Source organism: Phaenicophaeus curvirostris, chromosome 11, assembly GCF_032191515.1.
Source record: "Phaenicophaeus curvirostris isolate KB17595 chromosome 11, BPBGC_Pcur_1.0, whole genome shotgun sequence".
Taxonomy (NCBI): domain Eukaryota; kingdom Metazoa; phylum Chordata; class Aves; order Cuculiformes; family Cuculidae; genus Phaenicophaeus; species Phaenicophaeus curvirostris.
The window spans coordinates 3,271,705-3,287,129 of record NC_091402.1 but is presented as its reverse complement, the minus strand read 5'-3'; the positions used below and the strand labels follow the sequence as shown (position 1 = coordinate 3,287,129).

Here is a 15,425-nt window from a genome sequence, read left to right as displayed (position 1 = left end):
TGACAGATATCCGAAAAGCAAATTAAGATGGCAGAGATCATTTTCCACAGAGGAAAAACTCTTTTCTTACGCTCACAAACTCATAGGTGTTGCTGCCAAAGAAAATAGGATCTGTCAAGACAACCCAAGCCCTGAATTGACTATACCTAGAGTGCTGTAAGAAGGAGGAATGGGACTGTGCGTTATGCTGGCTGTGGGAGCCCACAAGCTACTCTACTAACAAGCCCCGCTGTAAGCAATTAAGTTAATATTCAACTTGCATATTCTGAGACAGCAGTGGTGTGAATGATAGAAGTGGCTGTTTGCTTCAGGAAAACGGGCCAACCCAAGTGTTCCAAGGCACCCCTGAAGCACAGTCCCAGCAGAACACACCCCGTTAACTCCAGAGTTTGACACAAGGCATTTCTCAGCCCTTCCCAGCAGTACTGAGGTCAGGATGAACATCTGCACTGTGAAGACTGTTTCTCTGGATTTATGTGCTGATCCAGTTTCAGGCTTTCCTTTTGCTTCTGGTTCTAAACTCAGATAATAAATGAAATTACTTTTATCTTAACTGAATCCCTTCTCAGGGATTATTTCCAGTTTCTGTTATATTGGCTCACCGTCTGCTGGGATCTACGGGATTTTTTAGCTTTATTTCAGTATCCTGATAGAAAGCTCTCCACAGTCTCATTCTAATTGTAATGAAACTTTGCACAGGAATCCGGGCACTCTAAACTATTTCCTCAGCACAGAATAATTACACAGTGTGAAATGCAGTAATTACTTAGATTATGTGATTTCTCAAGGGAAACTTGCATGACAAAACAAACCATTCAAATCATATAACTGTGTAACATGAAGAAACTACAGCACCAAAATGGCTATTTTTAAATAAATAAAATTACTGTGAGAGGGCACAATCACCAAGAGTCTCACTTAATAGCTCCATTCCTGGAATAAACTCTACTGGAATCCACAGCAACTGCGCTTGGCAGGGAGCACACAGCATGTCAAACACAAACCACTCAAAGAACGCGCCCAGCGAGGCGCAGCAGCCACTGCCTGTCACCTTAGCAAACTCGGCTGCATTTGCACAGAACGCATCCAGGTAAGGATGCGGCGCTACGCTAGCTGAGACACACTTGAAACTACAGAGGTTTATTCTGCCATAAAAGCCACCTTTTCTCTTCCCCCTGCCCTTTTGTCTGAAGCAAACAATGGTTGTGGCGTGCTGAGAAGACATGCTGTATCTCTGGGTTTGAGAGACATAAGAAATACAAAATTATGACCGGCAAGTATTCACGAAATTAAGTTTCCTTCCATGTTTTAACTTTTGCCTGCTTGTAAATGAGACAGAGGTGTTTCCAGGACTCGGACATCAGAAAAACTCCACTTCCCTGGAAGACTTTCTGCAAAAACCCTGTATTTTCTTTCCACAGATTTAGTAAAAGGGTAGGAATCTAGCCTAGTAATCATCTCAGACCACTGAGAGTTAACTATGCAGGGTGAAAGAATGCAAGTAGCAGGGCAGACGGTCTTTAACGCATGCAGTTTTCAGACTTAGCACAGAATAAAAGTCGTATTCTTTACCGTACCTGATTGTCCTGACAGAAATGCAGTATTTCCACATCAGATTCCACATTGCGCTGCCATCTCCCTTCATGACCTTCTCTGAAGTGGTTGCAAAGTGAAAAAGATTCCAAGTAACTCAAGGAACAAATAAGTTTCGCAGCGCACGACAAAGTTAGTCCAAGGTTCATGCAGCAGCCAAGCACTGATTCACGATTTCCAAGTGATTCCTCCGACCTCCACTCAACTGAACTCAGCGAGAAGCCAGCTTTCTATCTGACGTCTCAGGTTACTTCTTTCTTCGTGATTTACAAGACTCCTTGTTTACATTATTTTCAAGCCAGAAGAGATTATTAGAGGCTGCTCAGAAAGCTACATATACTATTGCTCCAAGTTGTCAAGTAAGAAAATCCTACCTATGCAGCACCTAAGAAAACTTATTCTAACTTAATTCACTACAAAAAAACAGTCCAGTAATGCAGCCCTAGAAAATCACTTATAAGATCTGCAAATGCTTACCAATTACACACTACATCAAATGCTTTAGGCTGAATCAACTCTCAATTGTTTGTAAATTTTTTTTGTGTAATGTAATAAACTTTTTAGTGCCAAAACAAGTCATGAGTCATTTTCCAAAGCTGTATTTGAACACAGATGAAGTTTTGACTTTCAAGAGTGAATATCAGCTATGACAGCCTATAAATTACAGCAAGAGTAAAATGGTAAGATCTGATTAAAAAACAACCCAAACTCCAAAATACCAAACCAAATGCCAGCTTATGCATTATGCATATAGAATTCTCTTACTGTGCTGAAAGCTCACGGGCAGGTAAATGATAACAGGGGTTTGTCTTTGTGACAGTATGTATCCCTCAACCCCTCCGCCCCATACATGATGTAACGTGTTATTTCTCCATGATGATGCCATTTAAGACTAAACACAGTTATTTACACTGATTTTTTTTTTTTAATATCAAGCTGAAGAATTTTGCCCATAGCTTTTCTAGGAATCAGATCAAACACACAACATTTATAGCCAAAAGCCAGAAGAGCATATAAGCCTCAGCTTACAGTCACAGGGCATCAACCTTAGAGAAAAGTAGGATTATTGTTGTTTGTTGTTATTCTTTTCAGCTGAAGGACGAGCCCTTTAAATTCTGCCCTGGTTTCTCTAAGACCACCCTGAAAGTTAGTGTTGTTGCTATGACAGATCAAAACTTTCCAGCCTTTGCTCAGCCCACAAGGCCACACTCTCTTCTCTGCACAGAGGTCAGCAGCATGATTATCAGGGGCTTTTCTGCATCAAAGACGTTAGATACATGTTTATATTATAAAACTTAACTAAGCAAGAAACCAAGTTCATGCCACTTCACAGAACAGTACACTTTTATGATTGAATGTCTGTTTTCCGTTGCACAGCTCATTTCATCTAAGACCACCTCATCCAGGATCTCCTGACTGTTACCACTGTTCTGAAATTTATTCTTCTTTCAAAGTTTTTCTGACAACTGTTCTTGAAGCAAGCTTCTGATGGCTCACAAAAACCAGCAGAACAAGTTCCGCAGTGCGTTGTACATTTTAAATCAGTAGGCTTAATGAAGATAAATGACACTAGAAAACTTACACATCTGCTCTTAACATCATTGACATGCGTTTCAATGATGGAAAAAGCTGCATAAGCTCAGGCAGCCCAGCTGAACCCTGTGTGTTCCCTTCACCTGCAAACTAAGGAGATGAAGTGCCCGCAAGACAGATCTTCCCATTTTTACATGGTGTACCCTTCAAATATTCCATTTGGCATAAATAAGCTCATTATATAAAGAGTATAAAACTAGTAGTTTATTTTCTGTGTAGTATAAAGTCACCAAAAAACACGCTCAGTTGTGTCAACTGTATCGCTTTGAACTTATACTTGAGGCTTCAATGTAATTGATGTATTTAGATCATACATTCCCTGATTTGCCTTCAGTTGCAATATTTTGGTATTATCAATGCCTGCATTATTTTTACCTGTCTCTACAGGTAGGTTGGGGTGGATGAAATACACAAGAGAGTGGCATTTTAATCACCTTCCCCATCCACGTTTCTAAAATTTGTGCACAACCAGTGACCAAAGAGATTAAAATAACATGATAGGGACAGTAGTGAGATGCTGTGCGTGGTTTGTGTGTGGGTGGCTGGGTTTTGTGTTGTTTTGTTTTTTAAGTCATTGCTGCAGCATTTCCCATGGTAAGGAGACTATTTAAGAAATGCTAGAGAGAGCATTTCAGCTCCTGTCCTGATGAGTTGAGTTTGTCTACTAGTTCCAAGTGAGACTTCGGAAAATCAAAGTAGCCCCTCACTAAGCAAGCATTAATTCTGCAGGGAAAAGCCCTAAATACGGACTATAGAGCTGACAGACAACCTGCACAGGCAAAATATTATACATCCAGAAAATGCTGAGTATCACGCAAACCACATAATGAGCTGATACGACTCTGGTATTTCAGTCCTATGATTAACTCTTGGATGTAAATAAAGGCTATTCATTCTGATGCAAATATGAAAAGCAGATTGCTGTGCAGTGCTCCTCGAAATGGTATTTGAGAGGTATGTTTAAACATAGCAGCATCCTGTACAGCTTCAGGTGGGCTGGGAGAACAATGCGGGATGTACCAAGCGCGGGTACTAATAGCATCAGCTAGCAGCTGATGAGTTCTGTATGCACACAGATGTGAAGAACTGGTGATTAATCAAAACCTACTGCTAATTCTGTCGCCCATGATGGGCAGCCTTTTGTGAAAACAGCTCCTTCAGAGTGCAATTATCAAGGAGGTAACAGAGCAGCTATCAGAGAGCAAACTGACTGAGCAGCTATTTTGTACTACTAAGAAAAATCTTATTCAGGACTGGAGGAACTTTTCCAGCAGCAATAAGACACTTCGTCCCTTTTGTCTTAGCCGTTTACTTTCTCCTCCTTTGTTGACAGTGACAATACCGCGCCTGAAACAAGGCACAGATTAGCATATCAAACGATTTAGCTTTTTTGAAGCCTCCTTTGCTTTCCCTGTATGACAAGTCAGGATAAGCCCCAGCACTGCAGGGGCCATTTGGCATCGTGTCTGTCTTTGACATGGACTTTCCATTTGTACATCAATCATAACCTATTGTAATGCTTCCAGTGACAACCCTCTCCTGCACTCACACACTTGGCCGTGAACTCCCAGCCAAGGCAAAGATTGTGGGCTGGTAACCAGGGCTGTTTGGAGACAGCTGCTGCCTGGCTGGTTTATTATTCCTCTTTGGGTGTGGCAAGGAAAACTTCAGTTATCTCTTCCCCTTGAAATCAGACAACAGATTCCATTCACAGGACATCATTGCATCCACCCAGCCATGCTGTGCGTGGGACCACACTCTGTATGAGGCAGAACTCCCCAGACAGATGTACTGAGGTTGCTGATTTTGTTCTCCCATTACGCTGCCTGGAAATCTTTATTAGACATGCCCTGCTCGCAAGCATCTACAGCACAACTCTTGCTCTCCTGAACCCACACAGTGTCCCACCAATGGTTCACGTACTACAAGCTGTCTTTGTCCTACAAACCTGCAACGGGAAGGAGCAAGAAGTTCTGTCTCTTCCCAAAGTGTCTTCCCACTTCGGCGCATCGGCTTTTCCAGACCCAGCATCATTATGCCTCCCTAGGACATCGAGTGACTGTTTCCAGTGGATGCACACTAGGTCCCATTGCATTTAGGTTTTCCCTCAGCTTATTTCCACATTTCTACACTGAGTGAACAGGCCGGGTCTCTTGGAACTACATTTCATTCTCTGTAAAATAGGGTTAAGCAACCCTCAACTTTGTAAACCATTCTGCATCTTTTTGAGGAAGAAATTTTCAATCTAAACAGACGCAATCGCTAATTCAGACAAAGAGGATGCTACCATACTGACACTCTCACATGGCTTATCAGAGCCAAGCAAATAATTGAGGCAACCAAAGATGCACTCGCTCTGAGCTACCCCTGCCTCGCTAGCAGGCTCATGCTGCCTCTGGCAAAGTCAGCGTGCAGGACTCTGCTGCTCAGCAGCCCCCACCTGCAGTCTGGAATGCTGGCTGAAACGGCTGATGCAGGTGAGTTTGCACCAAGACAATCTGAAACAGCCGAGACAGACGCACATTTTTTGATTTGCTGACCATACACAGAAGTAGGGAGCTGTTGCAGGGGAGTAAAAATAATTGGAAGAATCAATATCTCAAAAGTGCTGGAACAAAACTCACCGGAAGTTGTTTGCTAGAACCCTCAACTTGGCCACTTCCATGCACAGAGTATTTAAAAACACTCAAGCTAAAGTTCCTTTACAAGTTGTAGGTGGTGAATTCCTTCTTTTAAAAGGTACTAATACAAAGGCAGCGCTTAATCTGGTGTCTCACATTCTACTCTTCTCCCCCCCCCTGAGCTTCATTCATATTTTGTATCCAAGCCTGCACGATAAGCAGCTCTGTGCTGGACCGGCCAGGGAGCAGAGCCCAGAGTGTCATCCTCTCATGGACGCTACTATGGAGTGGCTCAGAGGAACTGAGCACCCCGAATACCTTATCTGATTTGCTTTTTGATGAAGTCATGTGCTCCAGACGCGTGCATTCCTTTACACAGGACATTTGTGCAGCTAAGATAATTTTCCTGCTGGAACTGTGCATGGGCTCATCCCAAGGAAGAGAGGAACGAGCACCCCGCACCCTTCAAGAGCTGAGAAGGCAACTCACTGATTTTCTGCTAGGACAAACTGATCACAACCCAAAATTTAACAGCATTTCTGTCCTTACATATATTGTATTTATAGGTCATTTGACAAAGGGAAATGTGAATGTTAGAGCTGGCACACTTCCATTTGTCAGGACAGTTTCAGATCTACTTTTAACTCCAGTAACATTCCCTTTACACAACAGCTATTACCAATTAAGGATTGAAAGGAGTCTTACAGAGAGATGAGGTTTAAATTTTCAGATTGAAAAGTGTTCTGGCTTTTTAGACAATTTAGGGTGTCTTCAAGCCTTGAACTCATAACAAGTCAACAGTTCTAGTAGACAGAAGAAGTTTAAATTAAATATTTTCATCACACCTTTTTTCCTCAGCCTTCCCTGCATTTTCTTTTTTCCTTCCCTGCCCTTTTAAACTTCCTTTTCAGATTTTTCACAGACATCCCTGAGGGCATGCAAAACTCCGTGTTTCCTGGGAGTTTACAGCAGTGACATCCACCTAGCAGTCCTTCTGCGGAACAAAGTCAGCCTGGCTTTGGCATTTTGATAAAGGGCACCCCTTCTCGTCCCCAACAAGCTGGCAAGTTTGTGTGGCTTCCGAGAGGCCCCTCGAGCACCCCTCCAGCTGCAGCTTGTGCCAGACTCCTTGTACGTCTCCAGGCCTCCACCGTGCTCCCAGACTCCCTTTTCTGTGACTTAATCTTGGAAGACCATCAAAGGAAACTCCAAAAGCTTGCTCCCCCTTCGCAGGGCACACAGCCAAAGGCACAATTAAAATGTGACTGCTCAAGGGTCTGCCCATCGGTCGCATCTAAATACAGTGGAGACCAGATATGGGGAGCGGAGCCTGGCAAAGAAGGAGCCCTCTGGGGTGAAGCAAAAGGGCAGGCACCACCGGCTACGCATCTGTGAGAGACTCAGCAGGTACCACAGCTCCTCTGAATCCTAACGTGAACCTTGGGAGCCCTGTCTGTGGAAGTTTAAAACCTGCACAAGTGTGAAGAACAGAGAACTTGAGGATCACAGATGGCTCGCAGGTGAGAGAGAAGGGGGTGCAGAAGAGAAGGTTTCAGAAAGCCGAAGGCTTGACTTGCTGAAGACTGCAGAGAGGTAGAAAAAAGGCCTATCCACAAAGAGCTGTCTGCAGTCTGAAACCCAGTGCAGCAGTCACAACGGTGGGAAAGGGAAAGACATCACCCAGCCCTATAGATTTGTGCAAGACTTTGCTCAGTAATGCCCAAGTCCCACTGCACACCTTGGTGAGACCAGGGGACAGAAGGTTAAAGGATCCTGTAAGATGTATGTCCACCAGGTACGAAGGAGGAGCACTCTGGAAAGCTAAGAGAAACCAGAAAAGTGAATTTAAGGCATACGAACAATGCATTTTGAACACTTGCACAGACTCTTTTAGATACAAATCAGCATTAATTACATTACAATGAAGGCTTCCACCAGATTTATTGCTATTTTGGGTATTTTAATTTAAATTCCTCTTGAAATCATTTTACTTCTCCAGCTGTAGACAAGTCCCCTGACCGCTCCTAAGGCATTTTGCTACTTGGCCTATTTATTTTAGGGTTTCCTCTTCATTTTTATGCTGAATGTGGGAATATCACAATCTGCACTGTTTGCAGGCTGTGCTTCAAGAGGCTGGGGGATTTGGGGGAACAGGGAGAAGGAGGGAATTTTATGTTCTCAGCTGCTCCACAATTGCACAAGCATTGCCAACATGAACCTCGGGAGAGAGCACTGTAAGAGAGGCATATGACTCAGCCCTGCTCTAGATGAAGTCACTGTCAAGTGAAAGCAAACTATTTGTTTCTAATAACATATATGGTGAACTTGAAATGCTGAGTTCAAGACAAAGCATCATTATTTTTTTCCCCACCCACTCTGCTATTGCTACGTTCCAGATGTTGCAAAGGAGCTCATAATTTAAATGACAGCAAGAAGAAAAGCAAACCAACTGACATCACTGTCTCAGTGCACAAAAGAAATTCCCTGATCTTATGAACTCGAACCTAAGGATTCCCCCCACCCCCGACACTGCTAGGGAGATTTGTAACCAGCATGCAGCTATTGTTTCCAGGATAATAATATTATATATAACACTACCTATAACTTTTTTGACTTTACTCGATGATCTGATGGGTCTTTTCCAACCTGGTGATTCTATGATTTTTTTAAATAATCAATTTAACAAGAGCGTCCCCTTTAACTATGTAGTAACACATGAATATTGAGTTCTTTGCATCTGTTTTTATGCAGAATTTTGGTTAAAGGGAGCAGTCAGCTGTTCTGTGCCTGTTATCAAGCAGGTTATCTGGCACATCTGAACCCACCGCACATAATGCTGGAAGCAAAGACCGTGCTGTTAACACCAGAAACAAGGAACAAAGACCAGCAAAGCCCATTCTTTTTAACAAAGGGTTAACCTTGAGGACAATCCTAATATAGATCATTTAAAGCACATGTGCTGTCTTTGAAACTGCATCTAAATTAAGGCTGGCAATTCCTTTAATGGCTTCAAATGCTACAAATTTGTCTTGGATAACAGAGGGGGAAGAGGATGAGCACAGAGCTGCAGGTGCCCTGCAGAGTGCAATGTTAGTGGCATTAAGCTTCTGACACACAGTTTGCCATATTCTACTACAGCAGCAAGAAGCTGCTCCTACCAAGCTAATGCATGAAAGCATTTTCATTTACAGTCACCACTGAAACATCCTAACACCAAAAAAGAGACCCATTCTTGTCCAGAGAAGGGCTCAAGCACATGATTCAATCTATCCTGAATCACAATGTTGGAGTTGCTTGTCCCAGCTGAAGACTAGCAGAAACAATTTTAACTAATCCCTGCTTCAAAAAAACCAGAGTGATCTCTCATTTACCTTATTCCACCAGGGTGGGTGGAATCAGATGCTGGTTAGAAATGGCCCTAATTGTTTTGTATGGGACTAACACCTCCTTTAGAGACACCAAACTGATGAAAGAAAAATGAAAAGTGAGAAGAAATCACTGAAAAACTGTTATGTTTGTCAAGGAACTGGATTCCAGTAAAGTATCCTGCACAAACTGGGCACTGTATGTTTTTTTAAAACACTCTTATCTTAGAAAGAAGAGAGAAAACACTCTGGGAGGAAAAATCCCAAAGATGATAGTTACACTCACTGCCAGTCACAAATTTTCTCACCTCATGCTTTATCTTTAACGTGATGCTAATGGTACCAATTTCTTGCTTGGGCTATTACACACCAGCTGGCAGAAGCACAGCACGTTGCACCCACAGGCTAAAGAAAATCTTCACTTTCACATGCTAAACCTGGAGTCACGTGATGTTAGAATAATCCTTTGAGCAAAGCATGAGACACTCATCCTCAAAATGCACTGAAACCCTGCAGCGATTTGCTCATCTTACACCTTAATCTGTTACAGAAATTCATATCTACCATTTAGGTATTTTGTATTCAAAATACATGAACATCCACGCCTAAGTGAGGGGTTAGACAGCACCGACCAAAATGCACTTGGGGTTAGTGGCAACAGAGAGTCGAAATTTGCTTTTCATACATTAATGAATTACCAAACAGATTTTGGACCCGGTTTCTGAGGGGCCTGGTTTAGTGATTGATGGGAATGGTTGGACTCATTGATCCAGTGGGTCCCTTCCAACCTGGTGATTCTATGATTCTACAATTCTACCTCAGTCCCCCCAGCCCGCTGCATAAATTCTGCTGCAAGTTGCATAAAAGCAAGCTGATATGTGTACATACACATTACTGGACGCATCAGCAGGATTATCTCACTGTAATCTCGTTTGGTGAATACACAGGTGATGGGCAAGGTCCTGGCAACTGCAGCCAGGACTAAAGTGCAGTTGAGTTACTTTGTCCTATTTCCCCCTTTCCCTTGCAGAGTTGAAGAAATAACACAGACTTCTCGAGCTCATGGATTTCAATGCAGCTCCACACAAGTAGCTCCCAGTGTGAGACAAAATTATACCATAAATCGGAATTGTCCAGGTGAGGCAACAGACGCGATCCCACTGAGCTTTCCCGAGTAAGGAGAGCTGAAACCACAAATTGATCTCTGAACACAGGGCAGCAAGACACAGAGCGTCTGAAGCAACCAGAAACGTTTGCCACAGTTTGAGCACTAACTGAAAATAAAAGTCATGCTCTGCCCGGACAGCCTACAAAAGGAAAGAACAGTCACATTTCTTGTCACGGGCGGCTTGCTAAGCGCTGCTGGGGAGGGTGAGTGCACGAGGAGTGATGAGCAGAGCTCTCATGGGCAAGCAGCGAGTCTGAGTCACCCCACAGAAGCAGGAACATGTGGCTTTAGTGTGAGGTGGGCAGCTATTCCACAGCGTCCCTGTGTCTGTTCTGTGAAGTCTCAGCTGTCGTAGCACTCCCTGTACAAGGAGAAGGCTTTGGGCTCGGGTTCTGCTTCCCCTACAACTTGTTCCTGCACCTCTGCACCCAAAGGTACAGCTGGCCAGCAGGTAACAGTGGTGGCAGGTGGGAATGCCACGCAGGGATGTCCCAAGTTTGCTCCTGCCCCCATTCTCTGACACATCTCCCCCAACACCATCCAGGAATTATCCTACTGCTAATAATAAAAACGCATGTGCTAAGACCCGTGAAATGGAAATTTACTCAAGTCCTGTTTTGGTTATCTCCTTTTATGCATAAAAATAAGAAATACAGACACCCCAGGCACACACAAACCTCTTCTCCTCAGCCCTTGGCTCTTTTCCAGCAGCATTTTAAATAATCTACAATTACAATTCTTTTTAATATGAACTTCCTCGCATTTATGGTTGTTCTTCTGGACCAGCTGCTTTGCATGCTTGTTTGTCACTGTGCTTTTATCAACAAATCACCCTGTTTAAAACATGAGGAAGTCACAACTTTCCTTCATTTCTCCTTTTCTCAAAATGATGACAGCAAAGCGCTTTTATCTAAGTGCTTAAGTTCTCTTTTTTCTTCTGTTCCTGCAAACCCCCTCCAGGAGGAGGGCTCGAGCACATCGAGGTTGTGATGACAAATAAATGAACTATCTGGAAGAAAATAAGAGGGCCGTCCTTAGCTACTGCAGCCCTTTCCACCAGGAGATGGAGAACAACTCAACAGTAATTCAGTTGCAACAAAGCTGGGATTTCAGCAGGAACCCAAGACACAAAGCTTTAGTTTCATTGTAATTATTTGTGTCAAAACAGTCTGGCTATGTTTCCATTATTTTATATGGTTTCTCAGCAAGGAAGACATTACAATGGGCTGGGAACAGGCTGGACATTTTTTGGCTTAGAAACGGAACCTGTGAAAGGCAGCGAGAGAGGACGAATAAAGCTATCTTTTGAAACTTCGCAAGCCAATGGTCACAGATGAGGGTCCTGTATTACTCAATGCCAGAAAGTGCAGGGCACCCCTTAAACCTTGAAAAAGATTGGAACAGTTCCCTTTTCATTCAGTCACTGCATGAAAAATTCAACTGCAATTAGCATTTAGTACAAAGCACTTTCTGTAGGCTGACAATAGGTAGCCAGACCAGAAAGTGTACATAACAAGAACAGAATCCCGTTTTAAAGAACTGCATGGCTTTCACTGACAATGAAGGGATCCCCACTTTTTCCCCAGAAAATTCAAATACATATACCCTGTGCTCAGCAGCGTAAATCAAGAGCAAGAAAACAGAAGTTTAGACTAAAAAGCATCAGGGTAAGTTCAGGGACACGTTAAATGGAATTGCTTATTTTGCTGTTCCATTAAATCGGCGAGCTCAATGCATCTGACACCCAGCCCCATTCTTTATGATCGCTATTCACCATCAATCATTTAAGCCGCGTGTCAGCCCTGCCTCGGTGAAGTGCCCACTGCTCTGAATGACTGTGACGTGCACTTTGTGCTGGGAGGGAGAGGGAAGATGAACTATTACATTACCAAATATCTCGGGGTAAAAAGGATCTTCTGCTCATTACATAAATTTCCATGACATTTCAATTAATCTCCTAGTGCTATTTACAGTCTGTGCACTAGACAACGCGAGCTACCGTGCCTACCACGCCAGGGATAAAATATCAGAGAAGAAAAAGTACTGAGTCTCAGCTGAGATGCTGTGACTTAAAGTAAACATTAAATCCAAACAGCAGCATTGCTTTTCACATCTGCCTGCACAGAGACAAAAGCGGTTGATAGTCATTGCGATTAAAAAAAGCAGCTTTACGATCTTTGCCACAAGTTCTCATTAATTCTCCAGCACTCCCTTTCCCCCCCACATATCTGCCTTTCAGCATCAGAGCAGAACAGCGAGAAAAAGCACTGGTGGCATCGTGTGCAGCCACCCGGTTCTGAAAAGCATTTCGGAGTTAACGTTTTCTTACCTTCTATAGAAGCCGTGAAGAGGCTGGAGACACAAAACCTGCCAGTAATCCAAGCAGAAGGCCTTTAACTTCAGCATTTTCAAGCACTTCTCCTGCAGCAGCTGCGGTCCGGAGCTAGGTTTTAATAACGCGGGACTCCTTTTTGTTAGGATCTGAATGCCTCAAATCCAGTCTGACGCTCGGGTTTCCTTATTGCCGCGGCATAAGTGTTTGTGACCGCTGCCAATCCACGCCGCTCGGCACACGGCACCTGCAGCTCCACGCTCCCACTTTCATACAAAGAGGCAGCGCACAAAGGATACGGGATCTCTGTATTCCTCTTTGATCCCGACCGCGCTCTATCTTCCGCAAATACTACCGGGATCACCGTTATTACATGGAAATCCCACTTCTCCTTCTGGCTATTTTAAGCCACTGGAAAAGCCCCCCCGGTGACACGACACTCCAGGTGTGGAAGGGGCACCCTTAGGGCTCCCACAACTCAGGCGATCGCAGGTGGTGGTGTCACCGAGCTCTGACAGCGGCTGCCCCGCCGCCCGGGCCCCTCGCGGGGCCACAGGGGACAGTGGGGACAGTCAGAAGCTAGCGGGACACCAGTGGACAGCTGGGAGTGGGGAGGGACATCAGGGGACAACCCAGAGCTGGCGGAGGTGTGTGACACCAGGGGACAGCCGGAGCTGTGTGTGTGGGTAGGGGTGTCACCAGAGGAGACAAACCAGGGGCAGCGTGACAGCAGGGGACAGCTCAGAGCTGGAGGGGGGGAAGAGGGGGGTGTGTCACGAAGGGACAGAGACCAGGGGGTGAAACCAAGGGACACAGAGCTGGGGCGCGTGCTTGACACCAGGGGACAGCTCAGAGCTGGGGAGGTGGTGGGGGTGTCAACACAGGACACCAACCAGGGGATGTCATGAGGGGGCACAGACCAGGGGGAGTGTGACACTAGGGGACACCCTGGAGCTGTGTGTGTGTGTGTGACACCAGGGGACAGAGACCCAGGGGAAGTGTGACACCAAGGGACAGCCCAGAGGTGTGTGTGTGGTGGGGGTGTCACCAGGGGGGTGACACCAAGGGACAGCCCAAAGCTGGGGAGGGGGGACAGAGTGATGGGGGGATGATGGCATGGAGCTGGGGGCAAGAGGTTACACCAGGGGACAGCCAGGAGAGGGGGACACACTGGGGGACAACCCAGAGCTGACAGAGGGTGCTGACAGAGCCTGGAGCTGGGAGGTGGGGTGTGATAGCAAAGAACAGCCTGGAGCTGGAGGGAAGATGGGATGGGGGGGAGATTAACACGAGGGGACAGCCTGGAGCTGGGGTGACACCAGGGGACAGCCCAGAGCTAGTGGGGGGACCTGGGGACCAGACAGTTCTGCAGCAAGTGCCACCCCGTGGGCTGAGCTCATGGGCAGGGGGGAAGGGGATTAGGGGGGTGAGAAGGGGGGCACAGGAGATGGCAGAAGGAGCAGGGGGACGGCCAAAGGGGATGGCAAAAGGGCAGGGAGAGGGGCACAGGGCACAGCAAAGGGGCAGCTTCTGGGCCACACCAAGTCCCAAGCCTTAATGTCGTTCCGCAGGGAGCACAGAGCAATTGGCGCTGAGCTGCTGTAAAGGAAACTGCAAAATTAGCAGCACTTGCTATTTAAAATCTCTGGCTAGACGTGATAAAATTCAGATTGCTATTGTTCTGAAAAGACAGGTCTCCAAATTTAATGCCTATCTTTCATGGAAAATATTGGTCTAATTACACCATATATTTTCCCCTCCATCCCAAGGCACATGCTTACTTTTAAGGAGTTCCCTCCGCCTGGCAGGATGCTCTGAGCAAGAGTGAAGAGCACAGAACCACTGGTTCGTGGGAAGTGCTACTGGCATAAGGGGAGACTTCAACAGCGACATACCATTTTTTTAAAAAAGGTGTTGCTGTTAAGCAATCACAGAATCATGGAATGGCTTGGGTTGGAAGGGACACCAAAGCACATCCAGTTCCACCTTCTGCCATGAGGGCTCCAAGCCCCATCCAACCTGGCCTTGAACCCCTCCAGGGATGGGGCAGCCACCACTGCTCTGGGCAACCTGGGCCAGGGCCTCCCCACTCACAGCAAGACGTTTCTCCCTGAAATCTCATCTCAATTTCCCTTCTTTCAGCTGAAAACCATTCCTCTCCCTGCCCTCCCTGATCCAGAGCCCCTCCCCAGCTTTCCCGGAGCCCCTTTCAGCACTGGAAGCTGCTCTAAAGTCTCCCTGGAGCCTTCTCTTCCCCAGGCTGAACAACCCCAGCTCTCCCAGCCTGTCCTCTTAGAGGAGTCCCGTCCAGCTAGCTGTTAAACTCAGTTTTCTAGAAGCTACTATTTGTGCATTTCTCATTCTTGTTGACGTTTTGGAAATCACTAACAGTAAACATCTCGGATACAGCCTGCAATAGTATCAAAGAGGGCTGGACATGAACTTAAGAGTTCAACAGAAACAAGAACAAACCCAAAATCAGAATCTGAAGAAATACTTAAAAGCAAAGGTTCTGGGCAGGTGGGTTGAGTGTTTTGTTGTTTGGGTTTTCTTTCTTTTTTTTTTTTTTTTTTTTAAATAACACTGTTTAAAAGAATGTGAAACACAAAACGAACCCCTAAAGCTGAACTTGAGGCTCTTCTCCCTGCAGACATCTCTGGTTCCCCAAGTGCCTGGATAACAAGCTATATTTAGGGATCCTATTGCTTCTGGTTTTCCTCACTGTCACTGTGCCATTACATAAGTGCCTCACA

General features: G+C 45.2%; 1 protein-coding gene across 4 annotated transcripts in view; it reads right to left on the bottom strand.

The window, feature by feature from the left end:
• The window catches only part of IQSEC1 (IQ motif and Sec7 domain ArfGEF 1), a 160,071-nt gene that overhangs the window by 139,091 nt on the left and 5,555 nt on the right, over nt 1-15,425 (bottom strand). The window contains exon 1 of one of the 4 annotated variants that reach the window (XM_069865648.1): nt 12,670-13,058. The exons of 2 other annotated variants lie outside the window; for them this stretch is intronic. In XM_069865648.1, coding sequence (XP_069721749.1) covers nt 12,670-12,746 — 77 coding nt within the window. In that variant the 5' untranslated portion in view covers nt 12,747-13,058. Of the gene's footprint in view, nt 1-1,577; nt 1,746-12,669; nt 13,059-15,425 lie in introns of those variants that run through there. One more of the 4 variants, XM_069865649.1, reaches the window with a different exon arrangement.